General features: G+C 44.7%; 1 protein-coding gene across 2 annotated transcripts in view; it reads left to right on the forward strand.

Annotated features, from left to right (window-relative positions):
• The window catches only part of TOMM40L (translocase of outer mitochondrial membrane 40 like), a 740,875-nt gene that overhangs the window by 183,658 nt on the left and 542,719 nt on the right, over positions 1-14,498 (forward strand). For both annotated transcript variants that reach the window (XM_069604678.1, XM_069604679.1), the window contains one exon: positions 6,932-7,024. In XM_069604678.1, coding sequence (XP_069460779.1) covers positions 6,932-7,024 — 93 coding nt within the window. The remainder of the gene's footprint in view (positions 1-6,931; positions 7,025-14,498) is intronic.

Consider the following 14,498-nt stretch of genomic DNA (forward strand, 5'->3'; position numbering starts at 1 on the left):
AAGAAGGGATGTGGCCTGAGAAACCAAAATAAAAAGAATTGGGTCAACACCAGGGGGAACTAGAATCACTATGACCTTGTTGGTCTGGCACTGTTGGCAAAATCCCTGTGGTTAGAGGTTGCAGTTTGTGGTAAATGTGTGCTATCCACAAGCTCGCTTGGAGGTCCTAAGGAAATGTTATCTTCTTCAAGGCACTCCCGATCAGGCTCAGCATAGGTAATGTAGCAATACGCATCTGTCAGGAGCTTGTGTATTCTCACCATTCATGGTCTCATGAAGAGTTCTTTTCTGATGACCCATTTTGGGAATGGAAAACTGCTGAACCTACTAAAAATGTGGTAAGGCGAGGACTAGAAACCGGGACCGGCAAGGGCACATGAAAAATCCTGTAGGTCCTTCAGAGAAACCCTGCCTAAAGTCTCCTCCCAGGGTGCCAGGGCAAGGCAGAGGCTTCCTGATCTTGACCTTGGCGGTGGTATACTGTGGGAGGATCACCTGGGAGGAGACAAGGCCCTGGGTGGTGAGGGGATCCAGTGGGATGATACACAGTATTCGTCCAGTGAAATGGAAAACCTTTCCAGGTTACCAAAACAGGTAATGGCTTATTGTCATTATAATGTCCCTGACCCACATATAAGATCTGTTATTCTGGGTGCAAGTATCATACAATGGGAACAAGCCTTGCCAATGGAAAGACCCTTCAGGGTATTTCAAGCTTAAACATGCTCCTTAATCCCAAGGGTATAATGTAAAGGAATCTAGAAATGTTACCTTTAATAAATTGCCTTCCTCTGTAACATCTAATTCTAAAGGAACAATTTTAAATGATTTTAAGGGAAGCAAATCTACCCTTAAAGTAAAGTAAATACCTAAAAGAATTAACTTTGTTGTTGGAGACTACAAGACTCATAATCCCATGAGTACTGGGACGAGGATGAGGACTGAAGAGGCATGATTGGCAGTAGTCAGGCAATTAAGCCGAACGGCCCACCCCTGAAGGAACCTGGGAGGCATAAAAGCCCCCCTCAGGTGCAGGCAATCAGAGGGAGTTGCAATTGTGGCTGGAGTGAGCGCTGCAGTAGCAGAGGCAGACGGAAGCAGGCACAGTGCTGGCAAATCAAGCAGAAGTAGGAGAACCAGAGAGATGTCAGAACTTGGATGCAGCAGATTTCGCCTGCGTATTCTGACAGGGTCCTGTGCGCAGCGGAAGATATGCAGAGAGGCGGTCTTTCCCCATGTGAGCCTGTTTGCCATGATTGCTGGGCAGGTGCCGTGTTGGAGACCGAAGCGAGGAGCTGTGGGCGAGTCGCAGGTCTAATGAGCGAGAGGGGTGTGAGGAATTCGACGATCCGCATGGTGGGTGTGCGTTCACCTGTGCTTTTTTGAAATTTTAAATGATGGCAGATCAACCTTGGGAAAATGTGTAGGGCTAATCCGCACACGTTTTCCTATGCTCACTGCGTGACATACCCATAGACCTGTGTTCTAGTTGTAATATGACAGCCAAGAGTACATTGAGACATCTCAGAAGGGGCAAGGCAAAACCTTCCTCCTGCCATGGCCAGCCTAATTAACTAACAAAGGCTCCATGGATATGCCCTTTCCTTTGTTAGCCGCTGGTAGCAGCCTTGCATACTAATCAGAGTTAATTCACATAGGCCCACAGGAGGCCTGGTCGCATGACTAACAAAGGACAGGAAAACTCCAACAACCTTTGATATGCACTGTGTCAACCTGAAGCCAGTTCCCGCCTCTCAGTATCAAGGAGAGTGACCTGTCATGTCTGGAACTATGTATTGACAGTAGTCAACACTGCAAGGGGACCCCATTCGAAAGGTACGAGTATGTAGTTTGACCAAACGTCTGGTCCCGCCACAGCCGCAAGAGAGACCTGCTGCTTTAATCAAGAACCACAGAGAGCTCAATTAACCAGAGACACCCTTTGATGCACAACAGACAGGAAGATGGGTGGGAATTGGTATTACATGTTTTCACCCCTTTACGTTTTCTGTTGTAATGCACTCTGGTTATGACCTCGCACATACAGGAGATTGTTGGTGGGGACTCAGGATTGGTTCATTAAGGTAGGCTTAGCCTACACTAATCACTGGGGCCCATTTGGCTTTAAAAGCGGGTCGAGCCACTCTTTTGGGCAGATCATCTGAAGACTTTGCAAGGAGTAACACGAAGAACTCAGCATTGGACCCTGGCTGACGGTACAGTCTGCCTTACAGCTTCCGCCAGTGAAGGAAGGCCAGGATTTCCAAAAAGGGAAGCTAGATCCCCCCTAAACATCTCACAGGGAACAGAGGGAGATGCTGAATCCACAGGACTCTCCAGTAGCTCCAGAACCGGTAGCCAGCCAGCACACAGAATGCCCTGCTAGGCTCTGCAAGCAAGCTTCCTAGCTGAGAAGTGCCAGAGAGTCTCTGAACCAAGGACAAGGCCGGTCCCTGCAACACTCTCCTCAGCTTTGGCCCATCCGCCTTAACGGATGACACAACCCCAGTGAAGAAGCTAGGAGTGCATCGACAAACATCAACCAGTGTCTGGCTTAAAGGACATTTTTGAGCCCCCGAGCTGCAACTGACTGCACCACTGTCTGTTGTCATGCCACAGTCGCTAATGTCACTCGAGCCGCCTCGACCAGTGCTTCAGACTCACCAACCAGCACTAAGACAACAATTCCAGACCCGAGCCGCTGTGTAGGACAGCCTGCAGCCGTCTGTCCAGCCTCGCTCGCCGAACTGCCTGCTGCCTGATACCCACAGCTGTCTCCCGTCTTAAACTCTGTTGCAGAAGCTGCAAAGTGCCCTGAAACTGACTCGACCCTGTCGAGCACCAAGGACTTTTACAAGCACAAGGTAAATTGTGGTTCTGTCCCCCTGGTGCTTCTGCGAAAGCCCCTAGTGACATTTTACAACCCATTGCTCCCTTTGTGCTAAAACCAAGTATCCTTGAACTATTGCGATTAATTACTTTACCGACTGCCCTCCTGTCCGTATCCAGAGTAGTACATCCCCTTTCCTTCTTGAAACTGTCTATCCTCTGAATTCCTATACAGTGTGGGTTGTATTTTGTAGTGTGCTAGAACTGTCCGTTGTGATAATAATAAAGTAGATATTTTTATACAACCTTGACTGAACAGTGCCTTTTACATTGGGTAATACTTGTATTTTCGCTGTGATGCAACTAACCAACGATCCATGACCTTGCGGAGATGAGCCCGATGTTCTGTCCATGTTACCAAAATTGGACAAGGATGTTTATAATTTGCTAGTGTTCCCAATCTGTTCAGATCCCTTCTGGTGTACTACAGGTGTGGGGCTGATGGATGGTTTAGAAGCCGATATTCATCCCTGGACCACTGGTGCCCCGGAAGCTGATTCATCACAAGCGGCTCCAAAACCGAGTGGCTGGACCGAAGACACCTTGAGCGAGGAACGGTGCGGGTCTGTAAGGAACTCATGGTGTCAACAGTAAAGACGGACACAAGTGATCAAAGTTCAAGGGTGTTTATTAAACTGGAAATGCAGGGTGGCAAAACGCCTAATCTAAACCTAAATCTAAGATGGGAGCAAGCGTTGACCATCAAATGAAAAATAAGGCAGTCCTTATGGCGTCTTGTCAATGTAAAAGGGCCTATACTAAAAAAAAAACTATTTCCAAATCCTTACAAGTAATTACAGAAAGAGTGTGGGATAGGGTTTCAATAAAGAAAGAAGTGTTCACAAATAATAAGTCGGGATGTGATTGCCAGGGGTCGCCCTTCACCACGTTTTTAGCACGGGACAAGGTGGGACTTTGGAGCACAGCACAGACTCGAGCTTTCCCAGTATGAGTCGACAGTTCTGCTCCAGCTATCGGGTTCTTTGATGGTTAAGTCTCTTTTAACAAAAGCCTCTTGCCTTCGAGGGCCTGATGTTATCAACAAACAAACTAAGTTTTGTTCTGTGAATACTTTGGATGATGGCTTCACCCCTGGAACTCCCTCTTCTGGGCGTTGACCCCTCGCAGTTGTATTCGACAAATCAACCAAACAGTTCCTTTCTCAATGAACTTTGGGTAGGGTGACCAGATTTTCTAAACAAAAAACCAGGACGGCCAACAACATAAAAGAGGGACTACCCCATTGCAGCCGACCAGTTACCGCCCCTCCCCCAACACGTCCCCACAACCACCCCAACCATATTTCCAGCACTTCTTCTTTCTATAAACTGTATATAATCTCATTTGTGCAGTTTTTTCTGTGAATCGTGGCATGTTAATTCAAAAAGAGAGTTAGCTCTAATTGATATTACATGGCTTGTTGTACAATAATTTCCACGTCAGTCGCTGTAGCACAGTCAGTAAGTGTTCTGACTTGTACCTGAGAGGTTGGGGGTTCGAGCCAAACCTCCAACTTCAAAATTGTGAAAGTGTTGTGAAAAATAATTACGGTTTTATTTACCTTAGCCCCCCAAACATGCAAACCCCGGACGGGGTTTCAAAAATGAAAAAACTCCCAGGACCTCGGGACGGAGGGTGATTTCCTCGGACTGTCCCGGGAAAACCCGGACGTCTGGTCACCCTAACTTTGGGTGATAACATTTATGAACCTCTAACCTTTGAAAACCCCATTAAGAAGTGGTTGTGTGTGCCTAATTGTGATTTCTAAAGGAATATTGAACTCTAACTCTTTAATCACACGAACAATTACAACTCGTGTAAGAAGTCAAGTAGTTAAACGTTGTATCCTTGCATACACGGTTAAAGAGAAAGAGCAAGCACTGCCCAAGCCAAGAGCCTTTCCCTATTTACACTGAAATCAGCCTTCATCAGAGCCAGAACGCAATCTTATCAATAATGTAAGGCCAAAAGAAGTTCAATCTAGCTTATGACATCAATGTGCAAGCATTCCCTGAAGCTAAGGGAGTGGCGCTAAAGCTTTTGGGTAATTGTTTGGCTAACAGTTGGCAGAGAAATTGAAGGCAAAGTTGGGGAAGGGGAACTTGCTGCTCGGTTTTGCCAAAGACTGTGAGAGATAAGTGGGCCATAAAGGCAAACTTGGGTTGTTACTGTGGCAGACAGACAAGAGAGGCAAAGAGGCTGCCCCTTTGAAGAGCCATTCAGAGGAAGAGTGCATTGCCTATATGAAGATGTTGAGGTACCATGAAGTGAGTCTTGTCAAAGTCTGTCTTAAAGTCTTAACACTACTAAAACAGTTGTGGTATGTCTGATTGTCAGTGGATGCAAACCTTCAGTGACACAAGTAAAGTGGAATGTTATGACAAAAGGAGAAAGTCTGTGTGGTAAACTCTAGTAGAAGTGAAGTTGTTGAAGTGGAAGTAGTAGCAGCACTGTGAAGTCATCCTGACAAATATACCTTTTTCAGAGTGGCAAAATACTAAAGCTGTGGAGGCATCACAAATTACTAAAACTGTGGTTGCATCACAAAATACCAAAGCTGTGGCTGTATCACAATTTGAATAGGAGAATAAGTACTGGTAACCAAGACCTCCACTTGGTTGCTCCACTAATCTTCTAGAAGTTGCATTTCTTTTGAACAGTATCAAGCCTTCTGGAAAGTGGCGAAAAAGCAATGTGGTTGGGAATAAGATTGATGCTATTCTGAGGATGTGGAAAGTCTGTATTCTTTCAGGAACAAGAACTCTGTTATTGGAACTTTGGTTAACAAACCTTTACCATGCCATTATAATTTGCAGAACTGAATTGAGACTTTGTTACCTATGTGGATGTCCTTCTTTTTCTTTTGATGAACAATGGAACTGAATTCACTTTGAATCCTGGGGAAGGGAGTTCACCCAGGTTACTGAAAAGGTTCATAAGAAACTGTAACTAGCTTTGTTTATGTTTTTTGAATTGCCATATACCTTTCTTTGTATTGAATGTGAGGTGTGAGGGTGTTTTCCCCTTAGTTATATTAGGCAGGGGAATCCTCAGCAGAGTAGTTATAGTGAGGCATTTAATATTATGTTCACCTTAATAAAATGGCATGTTTTGAACAATCATCAAACTGTTGTCCGCCTCGCATTGCTGATCCCTCACACTTGTCAAACTCCATTGGCTGATTGCAAACATCAAACAACTCGATCATGCTGGCATGTTTTTCTTGTAAATCTGACTGCCTTTCACTAATTCTCTTAACATGCACTCAACTTCCAATTGCAAGGAGGACACCCAACTTGACTTAATAATGTGACATATGATGATTGGTCAATCAATGTCTGAGCTGCTACTGTGACTGTTCGGCCACATAGTAATCCATAAGCTCCTGTCACTCACCATTTAGACAAGCACTGACATTTGGTACTTCTATACAATCATCTTAATAGCTCGCAATTCTTTTCAGTATGCACAGGTAAATTTGCTTTGCATATAGCAATAGCCGTGCTTTGCTAATCTTTAAGAGCAGTAGTGCGGTGAGTAGAACCTATCTACATTCATGTTTTCTGAACTAGTTAGCTTCTCTCTTCACTGACAATTTAGCGTACTGAGCCTACTACCGAATAAATCGACAGGAGAGACACCATCGGCAAAATAGCATGCAGTTACCTGTCCCTTTATCGTTGCACCCTTTGATCCATCCATATCTATCAAATTTAGTTATCATTGCTAGGCTAGATTTGACATAAAGTGTAATGATATGATATGATATTGCATTTATAACGCACCTGCACACAAGTCTTTCTAGGCGTGTAATGGCAGCCTACACAAAATGGGATACTGCAGAATCTGTGTATGGCTCTTTGTTGTGTCTCCGGTTATGTGTTACATTCCCTGCTTAACCCTGGATACCAACAGTGATTGCTTGTTTGACTCAATCACATAATTTCCTTCAGGCTACCAGATGTGCTGGATGGAAACATCGGCCAATCAATGCTAATGTCTACATATTTGTAAGCTACATGTTTTCTTTTTTTCTTTTTAGGCCAGCCACACAGTCCACATGAGCACCATCAGTCAATCAACTTACCACCTCAAGGCATCCTATATAGGAGACAAACAGCTCAGCCCAACAGAGGTATTTATTTATGTGGTGTTTTGTGTTGTGCCACATCCATACATAATTTTCAGGGAACCTGGAGCAAAATGGGCAGGGAGGGAGAGAGCAGCAATGGTAGATACACTTTAATGTGAATGAGTAGGGAGGAAAAAAGAAAATCAATTTCCATACCCCAAGGACAAGGCGCAAGGCTTCCTGTTATCCGGTATGACTTTTGAACATTGAAATAATTTAACACACAGACGCCGAATCAAAAAGACAGGCTGCAATCAAGAGTTCAACTGGAATACAAGAGCTAGGGTGGAGTTGGTAAGGAGTCAGTAGCAGCAGTGGATGCTTTATGCAGGAAAAGAAGAGCTTTCAGGCTTGTATGAAATTTAAGGTGATCCTGTTCCAGTTTTTAGGTGAATTGGGAGATTGTTCCAAAGTGCTGCCCCTGCTAATCACCCCCCTGCTAATAAGCCTCCAGCCCTAAAGTCTGGCATTTGGTTGGGTGACATTTTCTTGGGTCTATGGATCATAGAAGTCTTTTAGTACTTAATACCCTGGGCATTGTTAAGTTTTAAAAATAGATTCTCTATTGAATGGGAAGCCAATGTAGAGTTTGCAAGGTACTTATGTTAGTAATTTTCTTTTATACTCTGGGTGAGGCAGGCTGTACGGTTCCAGATCCCTGCTAGAATCTCAGTAGCGTTCTGTAGAGCACCAAAGTACATGCTATTACAATAGCTTTGACAAGGTGAGGGATTGAAGATTCTTGTCTTGCAAGACCAAATCTGGCAAGATGTGTCTGAGCATATGTAATTTCAAAGCCTTCTGCTTCCAACCCTCTCTTTGAACAACCACCCTATCCTCTAGTTGGTCTGCTGTCCACAATCTGGCCCTGTCTTTCCCACTCAGGAGTTGTTAGATACAAGGAAGCTTTCACATAGTTCTTTAAGGTCCGCCCCCTTTCTCTGCACGGGGCCAACACGGAACAACCATGGCGACTTGTGTTGTACAATGTTGCAATCATTGTTAGGGGTTTGTGGCCTAGCCACCCCAAAGATAAGTACAGTCTCTCTCTTTAGTGGGGTTTTGCTCTGTTTTCTTGGTGGTCTAGAGGGCGTGCACTCGTCTCATTGCGTGTGGTTTGAGGCTGGCGTGCAGTGATCAGTGTCAGCCGCAGGCATGTAAGACCTCTGATTCCTCGTTCAGTTGCTTGTCTTCACCCAGCGGTATCTGTTTGCCACTCACGTAGGTCTCCTGATCAGTAAGCAGGGCCTCGGGTTCTCTTCCCGCTGACTCGCTCTCTCTGGTGGGGTTGTTAGATAGTTTTATGTGGGGCGCTGATGGTTTTCTGTCTTGTGGATGGTCTTCCTATAGTCTGTTGTTTCTCTAAAAGAAAAAGAGAAAACTTGGTTAGCACTTGGATTCAGTGACATGGGATGATGCAAATTGTTACTACACATATAGAGACGGGCACATTGGGAGGGGCCAAGAAATTGGGCCCTCCCAACTGCCACCATCCTTCTATGAGTTAGGACTAGATCTGGATTCTTCCCTGGTAGACCTCCCACCCGAGGATGAGAGGGGTTCCTCTTGACAGTGTCAGTATACTTACCTTGTCACGCTAATGTCAGTTTAGGTTTGGGTGTGGGGGTTGATGCTTGGCTACATCACTGATAATCAGAATCTGGGAATTGTGTTGATTCTGTGTGGTGGTGGTGCTGCTGCCAGGAGTTGCATGAAAGAACGGGACAGGAAAAGTTGGTTTGTGCTCATTTCAGGCAAGATGATCGTAGATGAAGGAGCAATGTTTAAATAGGACAGAGTAAAAGCTGTGTGTCAAACTGAGACTTGGGTGCGAAGACTGCAGGCAGAAGACTAGGTGAGGAGGACGGACATGCACAGGTACTTCACTCCAGCATGAAAACAAATGGGATGAATGACTGAGGCTGGAAACATGACAAATTAGTAAAGGTTATGGTCAGTTGCTCTTCCTCCCCACTCATAGGGGTCATTCCAGGTTTGGCAGTAATTCTCGGAAACTCCATCACCAATACTATCACTTGGTTCCTGCATTTTTACTGTAGGATTGCATGTGGATGTATGGAGTTGCTATTCTCCATTAATGATGCCCATAGGACTCCACAGAGAATTTGGAGGAATTACCAGAGACCAGCACCTGGCTTGGAGGTAAATTCTTCACTTTATCGCCAAACTTAGAATTGAGCCATTAAGTAAATCCAGCAGTAATTTCATTACTGCTAAATACATTTGTCAGTAACATAATTACTGCCAATATTTTTCCACCAACACTATGCTGGCATACCTGGTGGCTAAACTAAAAACATTGTGTGGCATATGGTCCTGTGACAAAACAGACTGCTCCAAGTCTCCTTGAGTTTAGGTAAGAACTGTAGACCTGGCTCTTCCATCAGCACCTTGGTGTAACCTAGATTCCGTCTCTCTTGCTCACACCCCATCCATATATTGCACTGGGATAATTATTACTCATTTTGACTTAATGACTTGTGAAATTGTTGCTAGCGCTTTCAACAGCTTCTTTTCTTTCCTGGCTCTTGGCAGTCCTAGTTTTTAGCAACTGACCTTAACATTCTTGTCTTTAGTGCAGTGACTCCTGACTGGAATGCACTCTCTGCAACCCTTTCCTTTAAGTCTTCGAGAGGTTTCCAACAGTAGCCTTCTATCTTTGGATTTCTATGGCTGAAAAGCAATGGAGAACCTTTATGTTAATCAGCACTTTCTTTGTTTTCACAGCCTCCACCACAACATAGAGGTCTGTTATCCCTGGATATAGCCACCTGATTATCAAGGCAGGGTTACTGTGCCAACTGATGGTCATTATGACACATCTACCCCTCCGCATGAACGGATTTGAAAACTGAAATCTGAGGTCCTAGATCAGATGTGAATATCCATATTAGGCTTACCATCCTTGCAAACGAGAAGCTTCGAGGCCCAAGCCTACAAGATGTTCTTGCTCTGCGAGGCACTAAGGGCCCAACTCTGTGGGATCTTGTCAATCTGTGGTATCTATGCTGCCTTATCCTACCAGTACCTGGTCTCTGGTTGCTGCCTAGTCCTAGTGCAGCCTAAAGTAGTCGGAGTCGACCAACCAATCTCTCTTCACACCAGCGAAAGCTTCATTGAAGCTACTATTATGGTACTCCCATTGGGTAATATACCTTGAATTGTTTGGAACCAGTTCCTGGTAATTATTAAAACATTGATTTTGCCATCCATGCCAAGAAGCTGGCTACTCATCCTAAGGACGCCAAGATTTGTTATGCTTTAGTACTTGGAGTTGTTTCTGTTCAAGTCAAGCTTTCTACTTTGATATTGATATTTTATTTGTATTGCGCTCGTACACAAGTGTTTCAGAGCGCGACAAGGGACGGGAACAAGGGAGAACAAAAACAACGATCTTACTAGGCCCAGTGACATTGAGAACGTGCAAGTGCGAGGGAGAGGGTTAAGTGCAAGGGAAGGGGGGGAGAGGGGGAAAGTGCTTGAGCAAGAATAAAAAATAAGTAAATAAAACATGAATAAATAAATAAATAACAAAAAGCAACAAACAGTGGAAGTGCAGCCAGCAAGTGGCAAGTGCTGGGAATAAGGCGACAGGCAGGGTGTGTCTGAATAAGTGCAGAAAAGGAAAAATGAGGGAGGGGACTGGAGGGTTACAGATACAGTCCCAGTGCAAGGGATTGCCCGGAGGCAGTGCAGGTGGGTGGCAGGGTGAGCAGGTACCTGGGCCCTAAAGACAGAGGGAGAAAAGGTGCAAGATGCCGATACAGAACAGATCAACAGGGGAGAGGAGGAGAGAAGGCAGAAGCAAAGAGGAAGGTCAGCCAAAGACAGAGATCTACCCCCAGCTCGCTTCTTAGAAAAACGGCTGACCCTGAGGGAGTTAGAGGTGGAGGAGCGAAGGGCTCGAGAGGGAAGGTATTTACGGAGGGACAGCTGAAGGTATTTTGAACCCAGGCCCCAGAAAGCCTTGTGGACAATGCAGAGGGTCTTGAATTTAATCCTTGCAATATGGAACACAAATCCTGCAGGGACTTTCATTCAGTGTCTAAGCTCCACAAGCACACGTGTAAGTATAAGCGCAAGTCTACGAAATCGATCTCACTTGTGCCACAACAGCCCTGGGACCAATGCATACCTAAACAAAAGGCTATTACACATCACTGTGTAAACATTAGTTGTGACAATTCTCAATTAACTCTGCAGTTAATGTGCCTGTTGCAGATATCTATGTTTAATGTGAAGGCCACAGATGCAATTGCTTGTATGCTCAGCGTCTTGAATGCCTTCTGCAGAGATCTATATTAAAATTGCAGGTCACAAGTTGTGATCCTGTTTTTATGTGGATTGAACACCACTGATAAGAACTGTATGAACTCTGCAAATGTTAAGCATTCAATATGTGCTGTAACAAACCCTTGGCATGTGTCCCTTCTCCCCAAAGGGGGTCCACCCTTTTTGGGACTAGGGAGGTGTGCCTGTGATGCTTAACACCCCCAAGGGGGTGTGACCCCTCCACCCTCTCGTGTGACAAGGAATCCCTAGGTTTTAGTACACCTCCCATGAAAGCAGAATCCCGAGTGTGTGTTGTTCAAATGGTGATTGAACAGTACAGTAATATGCTGGCTCCATTAAAAGTGAATGGGTTGGTTTCTGACCCCACTCTGTTAACATCCATACCTTAAGAGCGGAGCCAATGGTGTCCCCTCTCTTGTTCCAGGGAGGAACATAAATGAGCCGAGGCCCATGCAGAGAGGGAGAAAGCCAGCCTGAGGGTGCAAAATGGAATCCTGCATTGGAGCGCACATGAGAGTACTGAGCCTGGAGGCAGGGCCATGCAGATGGTGTGGTGGGCAGAGGAAACCCAAAGCAAAGTACAGGAAGGCAGAGAGCCAGAGGTGCTCAGGACCTCCAAGAAAGCGAGAGACAGAGCTGCATAGAGACGCAGCATATCAGCGTTCAGCAGCACCAACGCGGAAGTCCTGTCAGCCGCAGACAGGAGGAACCGAAGTGGAAGACCCGACCATGAAGATGTCGGCATTGAGGTTCCACAGCGAATGGAGATGCCGCCTCCTTTTATGAGCACCGCTTCTGAGAACCAGGTATGCGGCTGACAGAGAGGGGCAAGAGGAAGGCAGTGAGGCACCGAAATACCCCACGAGGGGGTGAAAATTAATACGAGTTCCAGACAACCTGAGAGGCTGAATAGCCTAAGCCCGACTGAGCCACAAGATACCTACCCCAGGAGGGGATGGGAACAAAGCAAAACCTGTGACGGCCTGAAAGGCTGAATCTCCCATGCCGGGCAGAGCCACAAAAAACAGGTTCCCCAAGGAGGGGTGATAACAGTGCAAAGCTGAGAGAGGCTGTAGAGCCAGAAGGCCCAAGCCAGGCTAAGAGATACAATAACCAAGGAGAAACTGAAACATCCTGGAGGGTTGAACGAGAAACAGATTCTAAAAATACGTTCAAAGCGTGTTGTACTAAACAAGTGAGGTTAAAACTCTTTCAACTGACAAGTACATTTTTGTGGGGGTCCGGAGTCAATTTTTCTAGAACGAGAGAAAGGATAAAGGACTTATTTGAACTGTACCAGCAAGCCGAGCCCTGAAAGAGAGAGAGGGAGCCAAAGACACAATTGGATGGGAGTCAGGAATCAGCCACCACAAGCCAAGAAAAGGGGAAGTAATGCTTTCTTTAACTACATTTTATGTTTACTGTGTTATTAGTGGTACGGTCAGATACTAGAATAGATTTGGTCAGACGGGGGACTGAGATTTTTTTGTAAGACATCCTGACGAGCAACAGTTTATTTTCTTTTGAAGCTTAGGGAAGACCATTATCAAAGTTGCAGACCTAGGTGAGGCCTTCTTTTCTTTAATAAAACTTCTAGGTTTGAACCCTGTCTTGTCCATCTCCTATGTCTGACAATGCATGCACACATTATCATTAATGTTCCAGAAATAAAATGCTCACCCATATTTGCTTTTTTAGTTTTAATTTATACCCAATAACATCATTAGGAAGTTCTGATGTTGAATATTTGGACATATGATCAATGTGAAGATCCAAATAGCTGATACTATCACTTATGCAAGCTTAACATGACTATTGATAACCCAAGGATTGGTACAGACTGGTTTTCCTAGTGGTTGTTGAGTCATCACTGTCTTGCACTCACAATGGGAATGGCATAGATGGTAGCAGATCTAGGGTCCAAATGTGATGCTCTTGATTTACATCTCAACTTTGGACTCGATTTCCCAACATAAAACAGTTCAGCATGGTGAAAGTCTTTCAATGCTTCCGGGATCTAAGAGTCACCTTTCCAACAAGCAACACTTAATTATAATGAAAGTCTCAAAGCGGGCCTTAGAGCTCACTTCCCCAATAGGCAACAGATCCTTAGTATTAAGGCCCCTCAGTGCACTGTGGGACCTTTGCTTTAGTTTCCCAACGTGCAGCACATATTTAAGTTGTACTTCATTTACTTAGTTTTCTGATGTATAACGTAGCTTTGCATAATTTCTTATCTACTTTAGTTCAAATCGACACAGATTTGCTCCTTACCCATGGTTCTGTCATAGTTCTTCCACCTGGAAGCAGTTTCATGTTTGAGGGTTTCTGTCACTCTGGGTCGCTTGGGACCCTTGCTAGCTCATTCTCCTGTTGTTTTCATTTATTTGTATTTAATTTCATGAAGGTTAACAGTTACAGAAACAGTACAAATGTCATTAAAACAAACAATTTTTAACAGGTAAACAAGGAGAGACAGATCGGAAAACCAATGATCAGCATGACTAAGTTATTGGGTTGTGGGGTGCCTAAGGGGGCTTGGTATAAAGTGTAAACAGTTCAAAACCACATTAAGACGTCCTCTGGGGGGATATTCTGATAATGTCTTCTCATAAATCCATGCCATTGCAGTTAATCATTTGTATACATCCGGATAATGAAAGGGGATTCCACTAATGAGGGATTGTAGGACAGTAATCTACTGAATTGACATATGTTATGGGTCCCAAATTGATCTTTATTTGATTAGGGTATTGAAGAGAGTGGCAGTACTATTTCCATGGTGCACACATGCCACATCCTTTCCCACCAGATATGCATCAAGGGGACATCTGATTTTTTTGGCCAATTATGTGCAATGGTGCATTTTGCGGGCATCAGCATGTGAGTGGCCACTAAAGAATGTGTTGTCTTTAGGGTGACAATTTCTTGTTCATTCACGTCACCTAATAACAGTATCAGGGCATCTAAAAAAAGTGGGATACTAATGACCTTGTGAATCAAGTTAAAAATGCCGATCCAAACAGGCTTAATTCTTGGGCTTTGCCACTATATATGTGCCATGAAGCCAATCCTGCCACATTCCTTCCAGCAGATTGGGGGCATTTCAAGGTACATTTTGTGTAGTTTGTCAGGGGTAAGGTACCAGCAGTAGATATTTTTA

Source organism: Ambystoma mexicanum, chromosome 1p, assembly GCF_040938575.1.
Source record: "Ambystoma mexicanum isolate Mex_15411 chromosome 1p, UKY_AmexF1_1, whole genome shotgun sequence".
Lineage (NCBI taxonomy): Eukaryota > Metazoa > Chordata > Amphibia > Caudata > Ambystomatidae > Ambystoma > Ambystoma mexicanum.